We start from the raw sequence: 18,835 nt of genomic DNA on the forward strand, positions 1-18,835 counted from the left end.
TAGTCAATCCAATTACATTATCAGCCCAGGCAAAGTGCTGTTCTGAGCCATGTCAGTGTTGCAGTATTGCAGTTGTATTATTTCCATTTTCAACATATGGAGTTAGATGTGCGTGCATCTTTGCATGGCACTACCCTGAACCTTACAAATTCTGAATTGCTAGGATATCTCTAGGCCAGAGCTATCAAACATGGCCTGAAGGCCAGATGTGGCTCATGGAGCTCCTCTGTCTGGCTTGGCAGGCAGTTGGAAGTTATAGGGTACACTGAGTAGCCTGTTGCATAATTTGGAACTTTTGGCTCCAGTGGGCCTGGGATTGAAGTAAGGGTTTATATAGCCCCAGTCGCCCTCTGGTGGTTTGCCTGTTGCCACCACTAGTGGCTCTTTCTCCTTGGCTGTTGATTCTGGCGCCCTACACTGGAGCTACCACTGCCATGTGCCCCATTTTGGAACATGGATGTTCCAGCCTGGGGCATGGGGCATAAGGTGAGTTTGACACCCCTGTTCTAGCTACTTCTAAATGTTAACTGCATAATGACCTGTGACAGTGTCTCTCAGTTGCCAGGATGTCCTTATAAATTTCTGCAATCTGAGATCTATGCAAGTGTCCATGAAAGATCTTCTCTTTCAGGGCCCAGATACTGACTGTATGATTCTTTTTCTTTTTCTTTTTCTCTTTCTTTTTCTTTTTGATATTTGGCTGACTACCTTCTGACTGACTTCAGACTAATACAGCTAACTACCTGTACCTCAAGCTACCCAATTGCTAGTATGTCTCCTTAACTAGCTAATTAAAAAGTTCTGAATGCTGCTTTGTGTGTAATGAAGATGAATTGCTGCAGGAAGAGAAGGAGGAGGCTGTGTACATGAGCTGCAGGATATCCTGCACCTAACAAGTAAAATGCTCCATCCATATTTATGTTAATCTACAAAAATCTAGCAAAAACTAGTTTGGCAACTGAGAAAAGATGACTTACTTTTAGTCCCTTGAGCCCTGTTCAAGAAAAAGGATAGCGGCCTTCTGTTTCTGGTTTAAAAGGCTGAAAACTGCTGGCTTAGGGCACTCCTTCAAAACCTTTTTTGATTTTGGCTCCCTGGTTGAGAACCACTTTTGTGCATCTTGCCTCACTAGTTCTCAACCATAGTGTTGCCTAACACTTCTGCCTGTTTTAGGGTTATCTGGCAACCCTAAAGCAGGCAGAAGCAGAGGCATAAATGAGTTTTGTTCCCTGGGCAACACTTAACCCTATCCCCTCTGCCCAGGGCCACAGGGGTGTTGAGAAGAAGTGTGGTTTTACTTGCTCCTGGGGTCCTTGTACTTCGCTCCTCTGACAGATACTACAAGAGGCTGCTTCAGCCTACCCTTCTGGGAAAAGCAAAGGGCTGTGGCTGGAGTGCAAGCTCTTTCCACAGCCTTTTGTGGTCTGACACTGCATACTTCTCCCAGAAACAGAAGCATGGGATAATCCCACCTGCCCAGCATGCCTCTGTATTTTGTGTGGGGTTGGACCATGAAGGGCTGTGAAGAGTGCATGCTAAAATTGCAGCTGGTTCCCGTTCAGCTGTGCAAGAGTCATGCAGGATAGTTATACTAATTCAAAATAAAAAGAAAATTGGAGGTACCTAAAATTACAAGCGACTCTTCAGATCTGTAATCCATCTTTGTTTTTACAGAACAGCATTTTACTGAAGAAACTCAGCTTTGGGTTGGGTTTATATCAGGAATCTGCCCCTGAGTTCTCAACATTTTAGCTCAAATGATGTACTTCCAGTCCATACTTAGGAAACAACTCAAGTGTTTCCTAGATTTTGGTGGCCAAGTTAAGTAATTTTGTCCATACACAAGTCCATGTTAAGGGAATTTTCAAGGCACCATTTTACTACAAACTTAAATCAGTTTTTAAATATCTGCTAATTTCAAGTAGTCTGCATTATGTTAATAATTTATTGGATTCTATCAGGACTTTTTACTATCCAAGATCTGTGGTCATGTGTAAAAACAGTCTCAATTCTTTTTACGTAACTTTATGAAAGGCTTAATTACTGTATGTGTGTGTTGATGTTGTTTCTTCCCCATCCCTGTTCCCACTCCAGTAAGGAGACAGAAACTTTAAGAAATGAACTATCATTGCAAAGGATGAAAGCTTTGTATGAGAGCCAGAGAGTTTTGGAGGTAGAAAGGAAACTTTTTACACATGAGAGGCATTTGCAGATATGCCAGAGTGAGAACATGAACTTGCGTGTTTTGCTGGATGAGCTGAAAATGAAGTATGAACCTGAAGGTAAATATCTCTGATAACTAAGACTGAATAGAACAGATAAATATGTGATCATCAATTCTTGCCATGGCAAAAAGCTTCATTCAGTCAGTTCAAGAGACATCTTTGTCCTGATCATAAACATACTGCTTGGTAATTATGTTTAAAATCTCCCTTTAACATAGACCATGAATTGCTGGGACAAGAACGTTATCTAAAATCATTATTACAATGATGAATATATTCAATTTAATTTCACTAGATCACGAGGCAGGCAGAAATAAGCTCGGCTTGGGGGAAAAGCGGCTTCTCCCCCTCAGCACTTCCCAGCACTTCCTGCAAGAACCTCACGGAAGCTGTGCTGGGCTGCCCTGCACTCTCACTGTTGCCTCCAGGCTGCCCTGTGGGGCAGCACAGAGGAGCTACAGGGCAGCCCAGTGCAGGTTCTCCGCAGCTGCTGCAGGAAGTGCTGGGCAGTGCTGAGGGAGAGAATCTGCTTTTCCATCATGCTGAGCACACTTCTGCCTCACTGGCACTGCTGTTGCTGCTGCTGTCCAGCATGAGCAGGCGAGTCTGCAGCAGGCATAGGGCGGGGATCGGGTGTGTGCAGTTCCCCACCAGTACTGCAGGACTGGGACCAGCAGCTGCCTACAAAGGCAGTCCAGCATGGAGCCGTCCTAGCCCTACTGTGTGCCCAAGGCACAGTACTGAATTTTTCCCTTCTCCCAAAATGAGACAAGGAACAAAGAATGGTAAAAGGTCAAAACTCTAATACAGGGGTGGGCAAAATACAGTGCAGGGCACACTGGGGCTATGTGCTGCTGGTGGCGGTGGGGAAGTGCCAACGGCCGCTTGGGCTCCAAGCTGTTACGGGGCAGGGGCGGGTGCTGAGTGAGGAGTGTGCAGGGACTCCCATGCACATCTCAGCATACCTACAAACCCTACAACCACACCATCCCTCACGCCCCACAAAAAACGAAGCCCCACACAGTCTCTCACAGGTCTCTGGGGAGAGAGCCCTGGCTCACTACTACCTGCACACACCCCACCACACACATGCACACACACCCCCAGCCACCCTCCCCCTCCACACATCCCACAAACCCCATGCCCACCCACATGTTCCCTGCACCCATGTCCACCCATACTCCCACACTGTCCCGCACAGCCCTCCATACTCCTCCACACCCTCCCGCAATATACCAGAGTAAGGCTCCATTTTGAGCTATTATGCAATCACATTTATATACTTGATGCAAACACACACACACACATCAAGGCAAAAAAAATCTTATTAAAATAAAATTAAAATGTTATTGTTTGATTTTTTTTAATATATAATTTGTGGTTTTTTCCCTGGTTCTAAGATGGCAAACCCCCTTCCCAAAAGGAGTACTTCTGGGGCAAGGGCAGGGACTTCTGGTGACGAAGGTCAGGGGCTAAGGGGTGGGACTTCCGGCACCAAGATGGCAGCCAGGGTGTGGGGTACCTTTCAAGAAGCAGGGCTATCCCTGCAGTCCTCCACAGCTTGTCAAAATGCTTAAAGCAGTCCTCCACCTGAAATAATTGCCTGCCCCTGATTTTAGAAGTATCAATGCCCAAAAGATTGATTGATAAAATTAAACATCTTCCTAACTTGGAAATTTTGCATTTCCACATCACCTAAAAGGGAAGAGGTGACTTTAGCCCCAGTAGCTGAAGACAGTAACTCCATCTTGATTATTTTGCAACCAGAACAATACTGTAAAAATAATAGGTAGATTCTTAATGAAAAATCTGGGAAAATGCAAGGTTGTGAGGAAAGGAAAAGGATCTCAGGAGATATAAGTGCCCTTAGACAAGATTTTATGGAAAAGAACCAATTTCTGAGGTACTGGCTAGAGCTCTACCTTTTTATTTTCTTGTCATCAAGACAGTGAACCAAGAAGCCAGTGAAGGATGAAAAATTGATGGGATGTTTTGCAGTTCAGTATGTTCTCTTAAAAGTCTAGGCATAACTTGGAAGAACTGATATTGTCTGCAATAAAAAAACAAAAAAAGTCACAAATGAGAAGCCTGTTGTCTCTTAAATACTAAAAAAAACCTATTTAGTTAGTTTGTATAAATACATGAGTAAGTTGGTAGTTGAACTCAGCCTAAGTGTATTCTTTTTGCATGCAAATACAAGTATATTTCTTTCTTTTCTAGAACTAGTAAAAGTCCCAAAAAGTGTAACAAGGAGAGAGAAGATACCAGTAGGCACAACTTGTGAATATTTAGATGGTAAAAATGCTTCAGTAAAGGAAAATGCTCTCATTCAGTCTTCAAGTAAGGAAGAAACAAAGTTAAGTGCCAAGAACTCTGAACAAAGTAGTGGTTTTGTGAAGAAGTATGCCGTTGAGGCAGAACCAGTGAATATAGTTCTTCTTCCAGCAGCACAAGTAACTGTACATGAAAAGGAAAGGAAGAGTGTTAAAATCAGAGATGACCATTGCGATACCAAAACTGCAAATGAAAGAGATGGAAATAATTCTCTTACTTCAGCATCTTCCAGGTCAGTGTCATCTTGTGTGTATGCTCGAGGCAGTCAGCACAGACCTGCATCTATTTTCTTTCGCTGCATGAACTATGCTATCCACTTCTTTATCTATCTTCTCAGTGTTGCATGCAGTGTTATTTCGCAGTTTCAGCTGCCTACATTCAACTTCTCAAAGTTGTTTAGAAGGATGAAAATGATGGCTAATGAAAAAGATGCTTAGAATCATGGAACTGCATCTGCACTACTTAAATTTCCACATCATCTAAAATAAATGAAAGGTGTATAAATAACATGCTAATCATAATAGCTCAAATTCATTTTTTTCTCAATGTTTTTTGTCATTCATTCAGTTTGAGACTGCCATACAAAGTAAAGTTTCCCTACGTAAGGAATTTATCTAGAATAGCTGTTTTGCTTCAGATTTTCACTAATTTAATTCCAGATAGCTTCCATATGTAGAAAAGCGCTAAGGCTGTTTTTTGTGAGAAGGAACTGGAGGAGTAGCTTAAAATATATTCTTAATTTAGCATTGGGATTAATAAAACCTGTATCTTAAAAAAAGAAAGAAAAAGAAAACTATTATCTTTCAAATGTATTTTTAAGATTTTTGGTAACACCTTTTTTGGAACATGTAATAACATTCAATGCTGCATTTCAAATGTGTGCATCACATTTTGAAAAACAAACTGAATTTACTGAACCAAGATGGAACTATCACCTCCTAAGTGAAAATGCAAGTTATGTGAGAGAGGGTCAAATAAATAACTTAATATTCTAAATAGCTCTAACTTTTGCCTGGATAAATAGAACGCCTTTTTCTCTCCCTCACCTGCTGATGTTTGGTCTGTCCATTTTCTTGTCGCAGGAGTATGCATATGTTAAATATTTAGAAAACACTTAAGGCCCAGATATATTGACATGACACTATGATATGTTTGCTGAATAAATCAAGTAAAACAGAAAACCACTTACAGCTATTTACAGGTTTTCAGGTCTGTTTCTGCACATTGTAGAGGTTAACAGTCTTCCAGTTTCATGAAGGCAATTCTAATATTAAACATCCAGAGAGAAGGGATGGAACAATGTTTTGCAAAAGCCAGTGAATTTGTTTTGGAAAGTTTTTTGCTTTGAGGTATTCATCCAACCTATCATGGATGAAAAAAATTCTCCTAAAGCTTCACTTGGCCACTTTTTCCAAGCCACCTAGTAATATAGTTATTGGCTTTATGTTAACAGCTAGTAGAAAATAATACTAGTTGCATATATGATGATAATAATAATATAATAAGACTAATAATCATACTAATACTAATTGCCCCTGACAGACATAATGATACTAGTTACATGTAGGCGCATAACTAAGTGGAAAGAATGAAAGCTGAGGGCAAAATTGAAGTACAATTGTCTTGTTTTTGTCTTCATGTCTCTTCTGTATAGATACAATAAAAGGCTATCACGCTCTCATGAAAATATGATGAAGCTGGGTGTTTCCATAGTTTAAAAAACACAGTTTTATAATGAATATAATGTGTAATTATGGAGATGTGTAATCTAATTTTAAATATGAATGACTAGCATTACACTGAGAGCTACTAAATGTCTTGGGAACAGTTTTTACAGTAAAATGAAGACATTTACATAGGCTTGAATTATCAGCATTTGATTGAGAAAAGTATTTGATTTGAATACAGAAGCGTTTGAGTGATTGGCTTTACAGTCATGGTTGTGGAGCTATATGCATGTAAGTGACAAGCAGGAGAAAGTAATGAGTGACAAAAGAGAGTCAAGGCAGCCTTAAGTTTTACAAGGATGATGGCAGCTTCTGTTGCCTTCCCTTTTTCCCCCAGTCCTGTGTGCTTTCAGTAGTATGGTCTGCTGTGGGTTGGTAGATGCAGGGCCATACTGTCTGCCCACCCTGCCACAATATCAGTTCTTCCAAGGTTCTCGAGGTGCCACAGTGCAAGGAGGCGAAAAACGTTGAGAGCCACTGCTCTAAAGCAATTTTTTGTGAAGATATTGTAGAAATATAAATCGATTACCAGAGATGGAACATTTACTCATGTGCAGAATCTAGGGGAAAGGTAAGAGAAAAGAGCAGATGTCAGACTGAAGATTGGAAAGGGTAAATTCAGTTGGTTAATGATGCTATTTCTCAGTTCTTGTATGAGAATGCTTTGACTATCTAGAACAGACAGGTAGCCTTCAACACTGGATGTGAAGGTTATTGACTAAGGCCTCCCCTACATATTACCTTTATGCCATGATTAATAAGTTAATTGTGGCATAAATGGGAAGGGTGCTACAAGTGTGAGAGGCCATGAAAAGTATTTTTTTTATAGCTTGTTTATATGGTTCCTCAAATTTGAACTTGTGGCTGGGGCTAACAGTTTCTGGGCTGGGTTTGCACAGGACCTGGAACTCCCCATGGTCTAAGTCCCTGGATTGATAATCAGTTGATTTTTGTGGGGGGAATTTTTTTTTTGCTCTGCTCCAAGGGGAGCAGACAGGGGATCAGAGCTTTCTACCTGGGGACTTTAAATCCTATGCCTGGCAGCTCTTTGTCCAGGGCCTTACTATGTGTGCTCAGTTGAAGGTTGCTTCAACTGCTAGCTTTGGAGAGCAGAGCATGGATAATTCCAGTGCAGACAGAAGGTGGTTTAAATGTGCTACATTTCTAGTAGTGAAAAGGAGGGTTAAGACAGGTAGGTGGCAGGTTTGAGAGGTTGGTCAAGGAGGAGAAGATATTGGATAAATGGTCTTGAGGAATAGACAGAATTTTACAAAACAATTTTTATTTGTTATTCTATTATTTGAAGATTGCATGCTCTCATTCCTATTTTTCCCAGCTTAAGGAAAGTGTTCTTTATTTAATATTTACAAAACCCTTTTTATTAACAAATGCAACTTATCAAATGACAATTTAACTTTTATATCCAATTATTTTAAAATATATATAAATGCAGATATTTGTCTTCTATGAACCATGCTCCCTTAACCCAAGTTGATGTCTACAGGACTATTTTGTTCTTTTTCTTTTCCTTTAGTTATGACAGTTCCTTTGTTTCAGTCAATGTTAAGTTTTTGTGCTGCTTCATCTCTGTTTGACAATTCACTCCTTTTTTCCTAAGAACTTTGCATAATGCAGATCTTGTCATTTTCTACTCATCTTTGCTTTTAAATGCTGAATTTATTTCAGTCTTGTTCGTCATTGTTAGCTTGTAACTTGCACTTCCCTTCAGTGTTCAAAAATGTTTCTTAAACTTTCTGGTTTGGAGGCAGGAAAAGACATTTGTTTTTAGCAAATTCCAAGAATTTTTAAGAAATTTAACAAAGCATTTTTCCCTTCCTTCCCTGTTGAGCACTGACTTCATAAGACAACTTTTCCATTACTAAAACTTCCAAACATTTTAAAACTAGATAGTGATTTTAGGGGTGTTACTTCTCCGGGGTTTTGTAATTATAAGGAAGGAAGTCTTCTGACTTGTTTTCTTCAACTTGTATCTTTTGAGAAACATCCCTGTGTTTGTTAAGTAGTTACTGCAATAAACTCCAAAGGTTTTCTTTCCCCCTTTACCCACTGTGGAAAACTGATAGGTGATATAATTCACTCTAAGTGTGTCGCCTTTTTTCAGTGCCAAGGCTGTGCATTTATCCCAATGTAAAAAATCAGGGTTCACTGAGGATGCAGATGTGTTGGTATCATGGTACTAGCAGGCCCCAAACTCCCATCATTTTCAAAGATGCTGTCTGTCTTGCTGTAGAAGCCCTGAACATTAAGAGTGGTAACTGTGGCAGGAAGCCACCTTTGTTTCTCCCCAAAATCTCTGCTCTGTGACAATTTGATTAGAATGGGCCTAGCAGAGGAGACACACCTTTACCCTATCTCTTTAGGTAACCTGAGATGGATACATTCCTGAGGGAGGGGGGAAACCTGCTCCCTCTGCCTATGTGAGTGGTATCAGCTACCTGGGTGAGGGGCTGCTACCTGGTGGGCTAGAGTCTACCCAGCAACTAGTGATGTATTTCAGATTGGTTGGCTGACAGCCAACAGGTGCTGGCCTCCATTGGACAGGTGAATGAGATCACAGGGGCTATATAAGTTAAGAATGCACAGGAGGAGGGGGCAGCAGCCATGCGGGGAACTCAGACTTAGAGAAGAGTTTTACCGTCTGAAACTGACTCTCTCCCCCATAACTCATGAGCTAGGAATGGCCTGCCTCCAGAGAGAATTTCCAACAGCCTCTGGATGATGCTTGTGAGTGAGCTACTCGAGATCTGGTTAGATGCATAACTGACAGATGCGTGATCAAAAGGCTACCTCAGCCAGACTGTTTTGCTCTATGGGATTTCTGTGATATTGCTGTGGTATTTTTACCCTACCCCCTGTAATCAATAAAGTTCTCCTTTGTGACTGGTGTAGGAGACTTATTGAGGGGTGGGTCTAAATTATGCCTAAGAGGCCCCTTAGGTCTGCGGACTAAGGGAGACTTTCGTTTTTGGCCCCCGATTTGGGGAAGTGCCCCAAGTGCCTGTACTGGGTCGAGTACCCGTAGGGCTATTAGGCCTGTGTTTCCCCGAGGACACAGGGCTGAGAATGTCCCTTCTCGGGGTGGTGGCAGCTTATGTTACCCCCAGGCTAGCAAGTGTGTTCCAGGAAGAGGGTCAGCTGGATGTGAGGCGCCCCTAGGGAGGCACTTGGAACCTGGAAGGTGGTCAGGCACAGTGAGGTGGGTGGCTCAATGCAGGAGCGCCCCTACTGGCCCGCCACAGTAACCAGGTACTTTTCTAGAACAAAGGCAAGCTCTCCAGCCATAGGCAGTAGGGAACTGTTCTTTGGATCCTCTTGAGGTCCCCAGTGGAGCCTGATCACTGAGAGCCAGGTCTCTTGTGCTGGGGAAGGGGGCAAGCTATTTATGATCAGTTCGTGAAAAACTGTAGCTGCCCAAAACAGTCCCCTACCCTGAAGGGATGGCAAGGCAAGAAGAACTGCTTTCCTAGCTCCACCACCCCCAGCAGTGCCACTGCTAAAACCGCAGCTCTTGCCAAAGCTCTTGTAATAACAGCAGGAATTCCTGTTTTCTAACCCTACCCCTACTCTCTATGCTGCTTGCCTACTCTATTGATCAATTGATTCATGGAACATGTAGGTAGGGGTAGGAGTTAACCTTGCCACTTGAAAAGTCCTTGCTCTGTCCTGGACTGTGTTCGTGATGGCAGCAATCGGGGTCCTTAACAGTTCACTGTTGGCTAGCTTGGGAGTCATCTGTTCACTCATGCTCAAACACTTCATTTGTACTCAATAGTCAAACGGAAAAAAAATATTTACAATTCTAGAAGCCAGGAATATTTGCCATTCTTGAATGATGGAGGGCTCCACCCTGGGAAGCAATAATTATAAAACCACTCAATTTGCAGGGAGGTGGAGAAATGAGAAGACAGACAATTAGTTAAACATGAGCTTTTGGTTAACAATGGTCAAAAAAGCCAATGCAATCTTGGGCATGCATAATGTATAAATATATATAAGGTGAGTTGTTTTTCCCCCAATTGGCATGGGGGGAATAAAGCCCCACATCTTATCTCATGCAAGGAAATCTCATTAAATACGTTGTCTGTCATTAAATAGCTGTCAAAAGCAGTATGTGCTCAGAAATGGAAACCAACTATGAAGTTGATTTAAATGCGGCCAACACTGACCATGATTTTAAAATGCATGGCTCACATTGGTCAACTATGCTGATGGGAACCTACTACAAGAATAGGTTGGTGCAGCCCATCTGAGTAAGATATATTCTAGTGCCCATTTCATGCAGTCCCTCTCAGCACTGAGTCTTTTCAAGTCATGGTGAGCCAACATTGCATACATTTTTACTTTCTCTTCACTCCCACAGCTGAGATGTTCCTTTCGTTTCCTTTTCTAATGATTCCTGTTTGTTTTGACATAAATGCCTTAAGTGTCAGACAGACATCAAACAGGGCCCCAAACAGTTCACCCTGAATCCTTCTGTCACCCCCTCTCTCAGCCTGGCACAAGATTAGTGTGGTCTTGCCCTCCATGATGTGAAGCTGGACCAGGTTGCTGTGCCCCACATCTGGATATAAATTTTTTGAGTATCCCAGGACTCCTGACAAAAGCACCCAGTTCTGATCATGAGTGAAGGCACAATTAGCACCTGGATCCTTTGTTGGGGGTATCTGGAATATACACACATACTGAGCAGTGCTGAGCTATGCAGTCACCATGGCTTAAAATGCTGTTGACTGGTGGGCCTAGCCCAGTGAACGATATGGCAAATCATGAGCCTCTTGGTTTTGGACTCATGTCATGCATAGTTTGTATTATACACAAGTAGGTACAGAAGTGCTACTTAAAAGTGTGCTTGTGGAGTACCAGTGCTAAAGTTTGTTTCTCACTTCTGTGAGCTCTGGGAGAGCAGGGTCTGACAGTGAGGAGAGGGGGAAGGGGCTGCTAGGGGAAAAAGTTGGGGGGAAGCAGTGAACAAAGGGCCTATCTGACCCCCTAGGCTTATTTTCCTTGCTGTAGCAGTGGGAGGGGGACAAATCCAAGACAACCCTCTGATTCTTAGATCCTACACTTGAAAATAATAACACATTTATAATTTTTCCATATATGGACTTTAAGTATTAGGAGGTTGTATTATAATCAGGGTCATCTTCTATTCAAGTAAATACAGTACCTTTGCAGATATCATATCAGTGCTATCTAGGAAGGCACATTCAATTCAAGTGTTTCCAATTTATGAAAGATGGTTACAAGTGAGAGAGGGTTCAGTGAAGAGCCATGGAATTGAGCAAAGAATTGGAAAACATATTTCATAGTGAAAAACTTGAAGCCCATTCTGGTTTTTTGTTTTTGTTTTTAAACTTATTCTAGAAAACATTATGGGGTGATCTGTCTGTGTAAGAACCTATGAGAGTAACAACAGTTTTGTGGAGAGCTCTTCAATCAAACAAAAATATTTAAATAGTCAAAGCTAGATAAATTGAGGCCTTGGGGTTGGAGTAAGCATAACTAAACATTGGGATAGTTCTTGTAGACCCTTTAAATCAAGATGAAACATGGTTGGTTACATCGCGTGTATGGTTTTTTCCTTTCCTCTCCCCACCCCTCTTTAAAAAAATTAATAAAAAAGGGTGCAATTCAAAAATGACTTGAAGTGTAAGGGGAGACCCTAAAAGGAGGCCAGTCCAGATAATTGCATTGATCACTTCCAATCTCTCTCATTTTGGAGAAGCAACTACAAAGAAGTACAGTCATTTACACCATCGCTCCTTATTCCAAGTTAGGGAAGCCATATGGTTGTCTTTTTCATTTGCAAAGGAAGTGGCAACTTCATAGGCTTATAGTTTGGTGGAAGCTCTTCACATGGAGCAGGTTTTAAAGCTGGACCTACAGTCTTTAAAAGACTTTAAAACTAAAGCAGTGTGCGTTTTGTCAGGTGCAGGTACATGTTGGGATTAAGAAGGTTCAGCCTAGTGTTCTAAAGCAATAACCCTGTAGCTTTACATACAGTTATGAATGCATCTATTTTTAGAGACACTTGACACTCTGCTTTCAATTGTTTTTGTGAAAAAAATCATTGTCTCTTCAATGCAAATTTTCAGTGAACAAATGTAGGTTGATGCACTTGCAAACTTAGACTTGTTCTTAAACTATGCAAAATAAATAGATTTGCAACTTGTTTTAGCTGCCTTAAGACAAAAAATAGTGATTTAAGCAAGAACACCAGAGTAATGTGTATAAAAGCAAATGTGTATAATAAGGTATCCAAGAAAAAAACCGTGGTCTTCTGAACTAAAATGGAAAAGGCAGCCTTGGAGCCTGAAGGGTGTGTTTTCTTTGTTTGTTTTTGGAATAGCTGTTAGCTGTAAGAAATACAGTTCTCATCTGTACCTTTGACACTATAGCATTACTTTTCAGAGAACTAAAAAGGCAACATGTACAATTCATAACTGTCAGAAGTAATAACTTACTGCCTGGTGTGGTTCAGAAAGGATAATAAGAGAACGTAGCTAGAGGCTGAGACTTAATTGCTGTGATTGCCTAGCTGTTGTGATCTTTGTAACTTGGATAAAGGGTGATCAGAGCATTGCTAGTTCCTCCTGTTAAGGGAAGCCAGTTGTTGCTTGCTTCAGAATTAACAAGTTACTGGCTTTTGATTATCTTATCCATGGATTTTGATTTATACCCATGGGTATAAAATGCCTAGACTGCACACAGTTAAAATAATGTAATCTATCTTGTCCTGGGGTAGTTTTCATTTGTGCTTTAAAAGTGAGTACTATGGAACTATGGTCAGGAGATGTTTTAAATGCAAGCAGCTTCACTTGGATGACAGACAGTGTCTTTATTCTAATACCTCTGGTAAAAGGCAGGAGGAGGCAACCTTTTACCAGTGGTGGGCTGCTGCTGGCAACTTGGCTGTTACTGCAGGCTGGCAATTTCCAGCCTCTCCTCCATCCTTCCTACCAGGTTCCCCTCTCCAATGCTTTGCAGAGGTATAACTAAATGCTGAGCAGATGCATTTCCCAAATCATGTGTATACACATTCAAATAATTGGGAAAAATTCTCCTAGGTGTGTTCTCCTGGTAGAAAAACTTACTCAGAGCAGCACGTACAGACATTTGCTCCCTGAGGAGTGTTTTAACCCGAGTTGTTCCCAGGTTATTTTTCTCTTGGAGCAACCATTTTTACTCTGGGAGAAAAGGCCTGAGCACCTGTACGCTCATGATTTCTTCTGGGGTAGCAGCAGCTGTCCCAGGAGAAACTAAATGTGTGTATGAAACCCTACTGAGCACTCTTGCACTGTTGCATTTAAGAATAGGATTTTGACTCTAGTGCATATAGGGATTCACACGACACCTCATTCAATGAATGGCAAAAGTCTTTTTTATTAACTATACCACAAAACAACCTTTAAACAAAATGAAAGAAAGGTTCTTTCTCATTATTCAAATAAACAAACTATTATTAAAGTCCAGTATATTTTAGCTGTAGTAGTGTATCTCACCAATACAGGCAAGAAAGTGGTCTCAGTCTTTACACCCTTCACTGGGCATTGATCCATCACTGAGGGTAATCAGCTTGGTATAGATTATGATGTTGCAGTGAGTGGTTTCTCTCTCTTGGAGGACACCTTGCCAGCAAGTCCATTTCTCCTTTATACCCTTCAAGTGTATGCCTTCAAAGCATTCTTTCTCGATAGATTGATGACCAAAGCCCCAACAAAGCAGATAAGATGGGGTCCGTCATATTTTAGTTAAGTTACAATTGTTAGTCCCTCAGATCCTGTTTGGTTACGAAACTTGCTTTCGCAAATTCTTGATCGGTCCAGAGGTTACAATTTGATCAACTGAGATGAGACTTGATTGACTGAATCGGACACCTTGAGACATTGATCAGAAGTCACTCTTTAGGGAATTGTTTTAATGTGGGGCAGAGCCCAAAATATCCTTGACTGGTATGGATCTATGGAGATGGATCAAAGTGCTAGACAGACATTCTCTGTCTGCTCTGAGAAATACGAATCGATCAGGGAAGGACATGTCAATAAGGAAGAGACAATCACCAAGGGAGGGGCAGTTATCCATGTAGAGTTTATCATAGTTAAACATCAGGTGTATCCTAAACCAGCATGGGAGATAATATCAGTTGTAATTGCTTTTTTTCAAGTGGGCCCCAGTAACAATCTTTCTTGCATTCTTGTGCAAGCTGCAACTGTTATTACAATTTAGCAATTTAAATTTCATATGTAGGTCCAGCCAGGCTTCCCCCTACTGGTCTACTTTGTCTGCTGCAGCACAATTCAACTTTTTGCAGTGTTCCCCTCAGCAGGCGCCACAGCTACCTGCTGCCACCCCAGTCTTTCCTTGTTCTTGTCTCTTCCTACTGTAGCCTCCATTTTAATAACACCACCAAGTGCTGTTGACTGCACCATCCTCCCCACACCCCTACCATGGCTAGGGGCAATGGTCGGTATCTAATTTGTGGGTGAGAGTATGCAGTGGCTGCAGTAGCTGGGGTGAAAGAAAACAGTCGTCACAGTTCAGGAGCATATTAATGTACAACTCAGGGCAGGAAAAGGGGATGCTCCAGGGTAGAGCTGGGTGCATTCCCTCTAAGTCAGGCATATTACTGATACCTTCAGTGCTGTGTGCTGCCCCACAGGTTTTAGGTGGCCAAACCCTGATCCTAAGCAAATCTGTCACTTCACTTAATTCCTTTACTTTGTGGTCTAAAAGATGAAATACAAAACTAGGGCTTTCATTAAAACCTTCCAAAATTCAGTCAGATTTTATACTGAAACCTATAGAGGTGAATTTATCTGCATCTCCGTTATAGCAAGGAAATATTTCTTGGTGTATAAAAAAAATTGATAATGTACTTGGAGGTAGAAATAATTCCTTTGTGAGAATCATCTTTCCCTATTTTTGATCTAGATTGGATTTTTTTGTGGCAATATTTCTGTTCCTGTTCACTTTACACTTAAGCTCTCCAATAGGCTTGTTACTGTTACACAACATAGTACATACAACAGGGCCCCTCAGAGGAACTTCTGTGAAGGAAAAAGCAAGGGTTAGGTATTAACTGAAGTTCTGTATCACTTTAGTCTTGATTTGCTCGATCACCCTTCTTTGTTCTTATTTGTATTGTAATATCCCAACACTTGTTGGAAGAACTGGAACTTTTTAGATGACACTACTTGTGAATAATTTGGAATAGCAATGTCTACAATGAATGATCATTCTTCTGGATGATCCTACTTGTACTTCTGTGGCACCTTATTTATGGAACTGCAGAATTAAAAATAGTTGAAGAAACCAAAAATTGTTCTTAGTTTTCCAGTTAGGACATTTTAAGTACCTGTCAGCGTACTATGTTACGGGGACAAATGACAACTGTCATCACTGTTCATGCTGTTCTTCAGTGTATTTTAAAACCTCTATATCCTAGGACATGAAGATCTAAATTAAAAAAAAATCAACTTTGTAGGAACAAACTTCTTGGCTTTTATTTATTTATATCTATATATAGATAGATTTCTATATACAGATAGAAAAAGTTCTTCAACCAAAAATGAAAATACAGTAGGCTGATATACTGTAAATATATATAGTCCCACCTTGACAAAATCAGCCTACTGTATTTTGGGTTGAAAAACTTAACACACAACAAAGTGCGTATGATCTAAACCATAGAAGATATCTATGATATACATTATATATCTACATTATACATTTTTTTTATCCTGGTTTTTAATTATTCCAGACATAATTACAAAAATGGTGGTCCACAGGATATTAACTGAAGTTAGCAGGGAAAGCTAATGAGTAATATAAATCTAATTAGTAAGAAAATGCTTGTTCTATAGGGCTAAAAGAAAAAGAAAACAAACCTGGTCTTATATTTGAGGTTAATTTGGCTGTATAATGGACTCTTTGATCAACTTTGACATGAGGCAAGTATGCAAAGAGGGAGCTCTCATCCTAGTTGAGGTTGCGGGGTATGTTTATGTGCATCATGCCAATATATAGTGGGGTGCTGAGGATAGAGAGATGGGATAGAGAATGAATATTCCAGAAATCGGGTTTATGCACTGGCCAGACCTTCAGATTTAATGCCATACCTGTATGGCTCCTATGGTGATTGTCCCTTGCTGTGACACTTTTTATACTGGCAACTTCAATAGCTTCAGTTTGTGTGAAGTAAGGAATGTGAGGAAAGCTGTTTTTGTTGAAAATGGCTGTGATGTGGAAAATGACCAATTGGAGTAAGGTCTCTCCAAACAGTTGATAGAAGCCTATACTGTATAAAGATGTTGATAATTGGTATGTAATGAAGGGTTAGTGGGGAGCCAGTATGAAGTGAATCATTAAATGAAGACCTTTTTTTGATTTGGCCTCCCTACATCCAGTTTTGTGACTGCACTGATGTGTACTAGTCAAGTCAAGTCAATAAATTGCCAGTGTAGGTTCTGGAACTTATTGCAAACTCTATAGATAGCACTTAGCCAGCACCTGCCCCACACAATATCATAACCTGAGCATTTGTATAAACATCAGATTAATGATTTAATATTATGCAGTCTAAAATCTATGTCGTTGTAGCTTGAGAGTCTGAAAATTCATGTTTCTGCTTAGCTTTTGAACATCAGTCTTGCAGGCAACAGCTTGCTTTGAGTGCACCTGGACTTAAATATTGGACTGGCGAATTATAAAAGTGAGTCTGAGTAAATAAAAATTGATGGGATGATCAGTCTAATTCATACATATGATAAATAAGAGAGTCTAAATTGAAGCTTGTTTGCACAGAATTTGACACTTTCTCTATTTCTCAATACAAATAGTGTTCTTGTATTGCTCTTCTCAGACTTCACAATCTAATAATGGTTAAGAGCTAATAGCTAGCTTTCCCTTGACGGTTTTTTTCATTTGATTTCTGCTGTGCATGGAGCAAAAATGACTAACAGTTTCAAAGCTGTTCACAACGAGTTTCCATTCTCTACAACAGGTCAAACTGAAGGAATATGAGACCTGAACTGATGAGTAAGATTTGGAGAATGGCAAAATATAGGAAACAGTGTCATGCAAATTCAAAACTTAAAATTTGATCATTATTATTTTTTTAAGTATCAATTCTTTCTCTAGCGGATAGATAATCTGATATTCTAGTGGGCTTATTGATGCTGCTTATTGAGATTGTTTGTCTCAGTCTTGTGTGTGGTGGTGTTTTTTGCTTTTAATTTTTATTATTAACTCAGTATGTATTTAGCATGGCTACTTTGCCTGTAGGTTAACAGCTGAATCCAGACTTGAAAGTGTGGAAAATGAAGACATGAAAGAAAATGCAATCAAGTCTGAGAAGAAAATGCGAAAGAAGACATACACTACACTATATGTGTCTTCTAAAGAATCTTCTGAAATGCAATGTCCTCAGCAATAAAACTCTTTTTTTTTTTCCAGAACAAATCTGAATAATTTAATGTTGTGCCTTAAAGATTGTATCATGCAGCAAACAAGATGCAAGTAAATTATTACTGTACATACATGTTAGATTTAAGCAGTGCATCTTGTTTCACAAGCAATTACGGCTATATTAACTAGGACTTATGCTGTTCGTATTTATTTTATGCTCAGAAATGCCACCAAATTTAAATGTCGTAGTACCTTGATCTGAAACTTTGGAGCCTGAATTTTTTCATTGGGACTATAGTTAATAGTGGTCTAGGGTTTTCACAAAGTCATTTCAGAATGACTATAAATTGCCGTAGCAATTCTATTAACAATGTGGATGTAAACTAAGAGCAGGGTGTGCTTCATTACTAGGTTGAAGATGGGTAGTTTCTCTGAAAATGTCTCATTCCTAAATTATTTTTTATAACTTCAAAGGAACACATTCCAAAACTGCCCCCCCTTACCTCCAGATCCTGGGTGTCTTGTTTTTGTTTTTGTGTTAGATCTTTGCAAACAAATGGAACATCTGTTGGCATTTTAGAAAGGAGCAATCCATGGCTTCTGGTAATTGTTGGTATATTTTATAAGTATTCAGTATTTCAAATATGCTGTGCCCCCACCTATACTTTCAAAGAATATGCTGTATCAAAATTAATGTATACAAAGTGTATAATGTCATAAATGTAGTAAAATTTTAAAAACTTGTAAGTTATTTTGTAATAAGTAGTCTAGTCTTGTATAAAAACTTAACTATGTATTAAATAAAATTTACTATTTCTAATATAACTTTTTTTGGCTGTCTGTAGAATACAACATGTCAAACATCTTCAAATCAAAACAAAATGTGTGCAACTTGTATTGTACTTGGAATAATTATATAGATAGTGGGCAGCTTTACTTTAGCTGATTCTTGTGGTTCCAGTGAAGATGTCTAGAGGTTTTATCCTTGAAGATCTAATCTGTCTGGCTCACTCAGTGACTTAAGGCAGCCTCTACAGGTCCATGCCAATAGACATCATACTTGAAGCATTCCTGGTTGGAAAAGCTGTCCAAATGAAAAAAATCTCTCTTGGGTAAGTCTTG

At 40.0% G+C, this 18,835-nt stretch overlaps 1 protein-coding gene across 9 annotated transcripts in view; it reads left to right on the top strand.

Moving 5' to 3' along the window:
- Positions 1–18,527, top strand: part of SPDL1 (spindle apparatus coiled-coil protein 1) — a 43,079-nt gene extending 24,552 nt beyond the window's left edge. For 8 of the 9 annotated variants that reach the window (XM_090064771.1, XM_090064768.1, XM_090064774.1 and 5 more), the window contains 2 exons: positions 2,095–2,282; positions 4,446–17,733. In XM_090064771.1, coding sequence (XP_089920897.1) covers positions 2,095–2,282; positions 4,446–4,996 — 739 coding nt within the window. In that variant the 3' untranslated portion in view covers positions 4,997–17,733. Of the gene's footprint in view, positions 1–2,094; positions 2,283–4,445 lie in introns of all 9 variants that reach the window. The other variant, XM_090064777.1, reaches the window with a different exon arrangement.
- The last annotated feature ends 308 nt before the right edge of the window (positions 18,528–18,835 follow it).

Source organism: Crocodylus siamensis, chromosome 10, assembly GCF_052110815.1.
Source record: "Crocodylus siamensis isolate JL-2025a chromosome 10, ASM5211081v1, whole genome shotgun sequence".
Lineage (NCBI taxonomy): Eukaryota > Metazoa > Chordata > Crocodylia > Crocodylidae > Crocodylus > Crocodylus siamensis.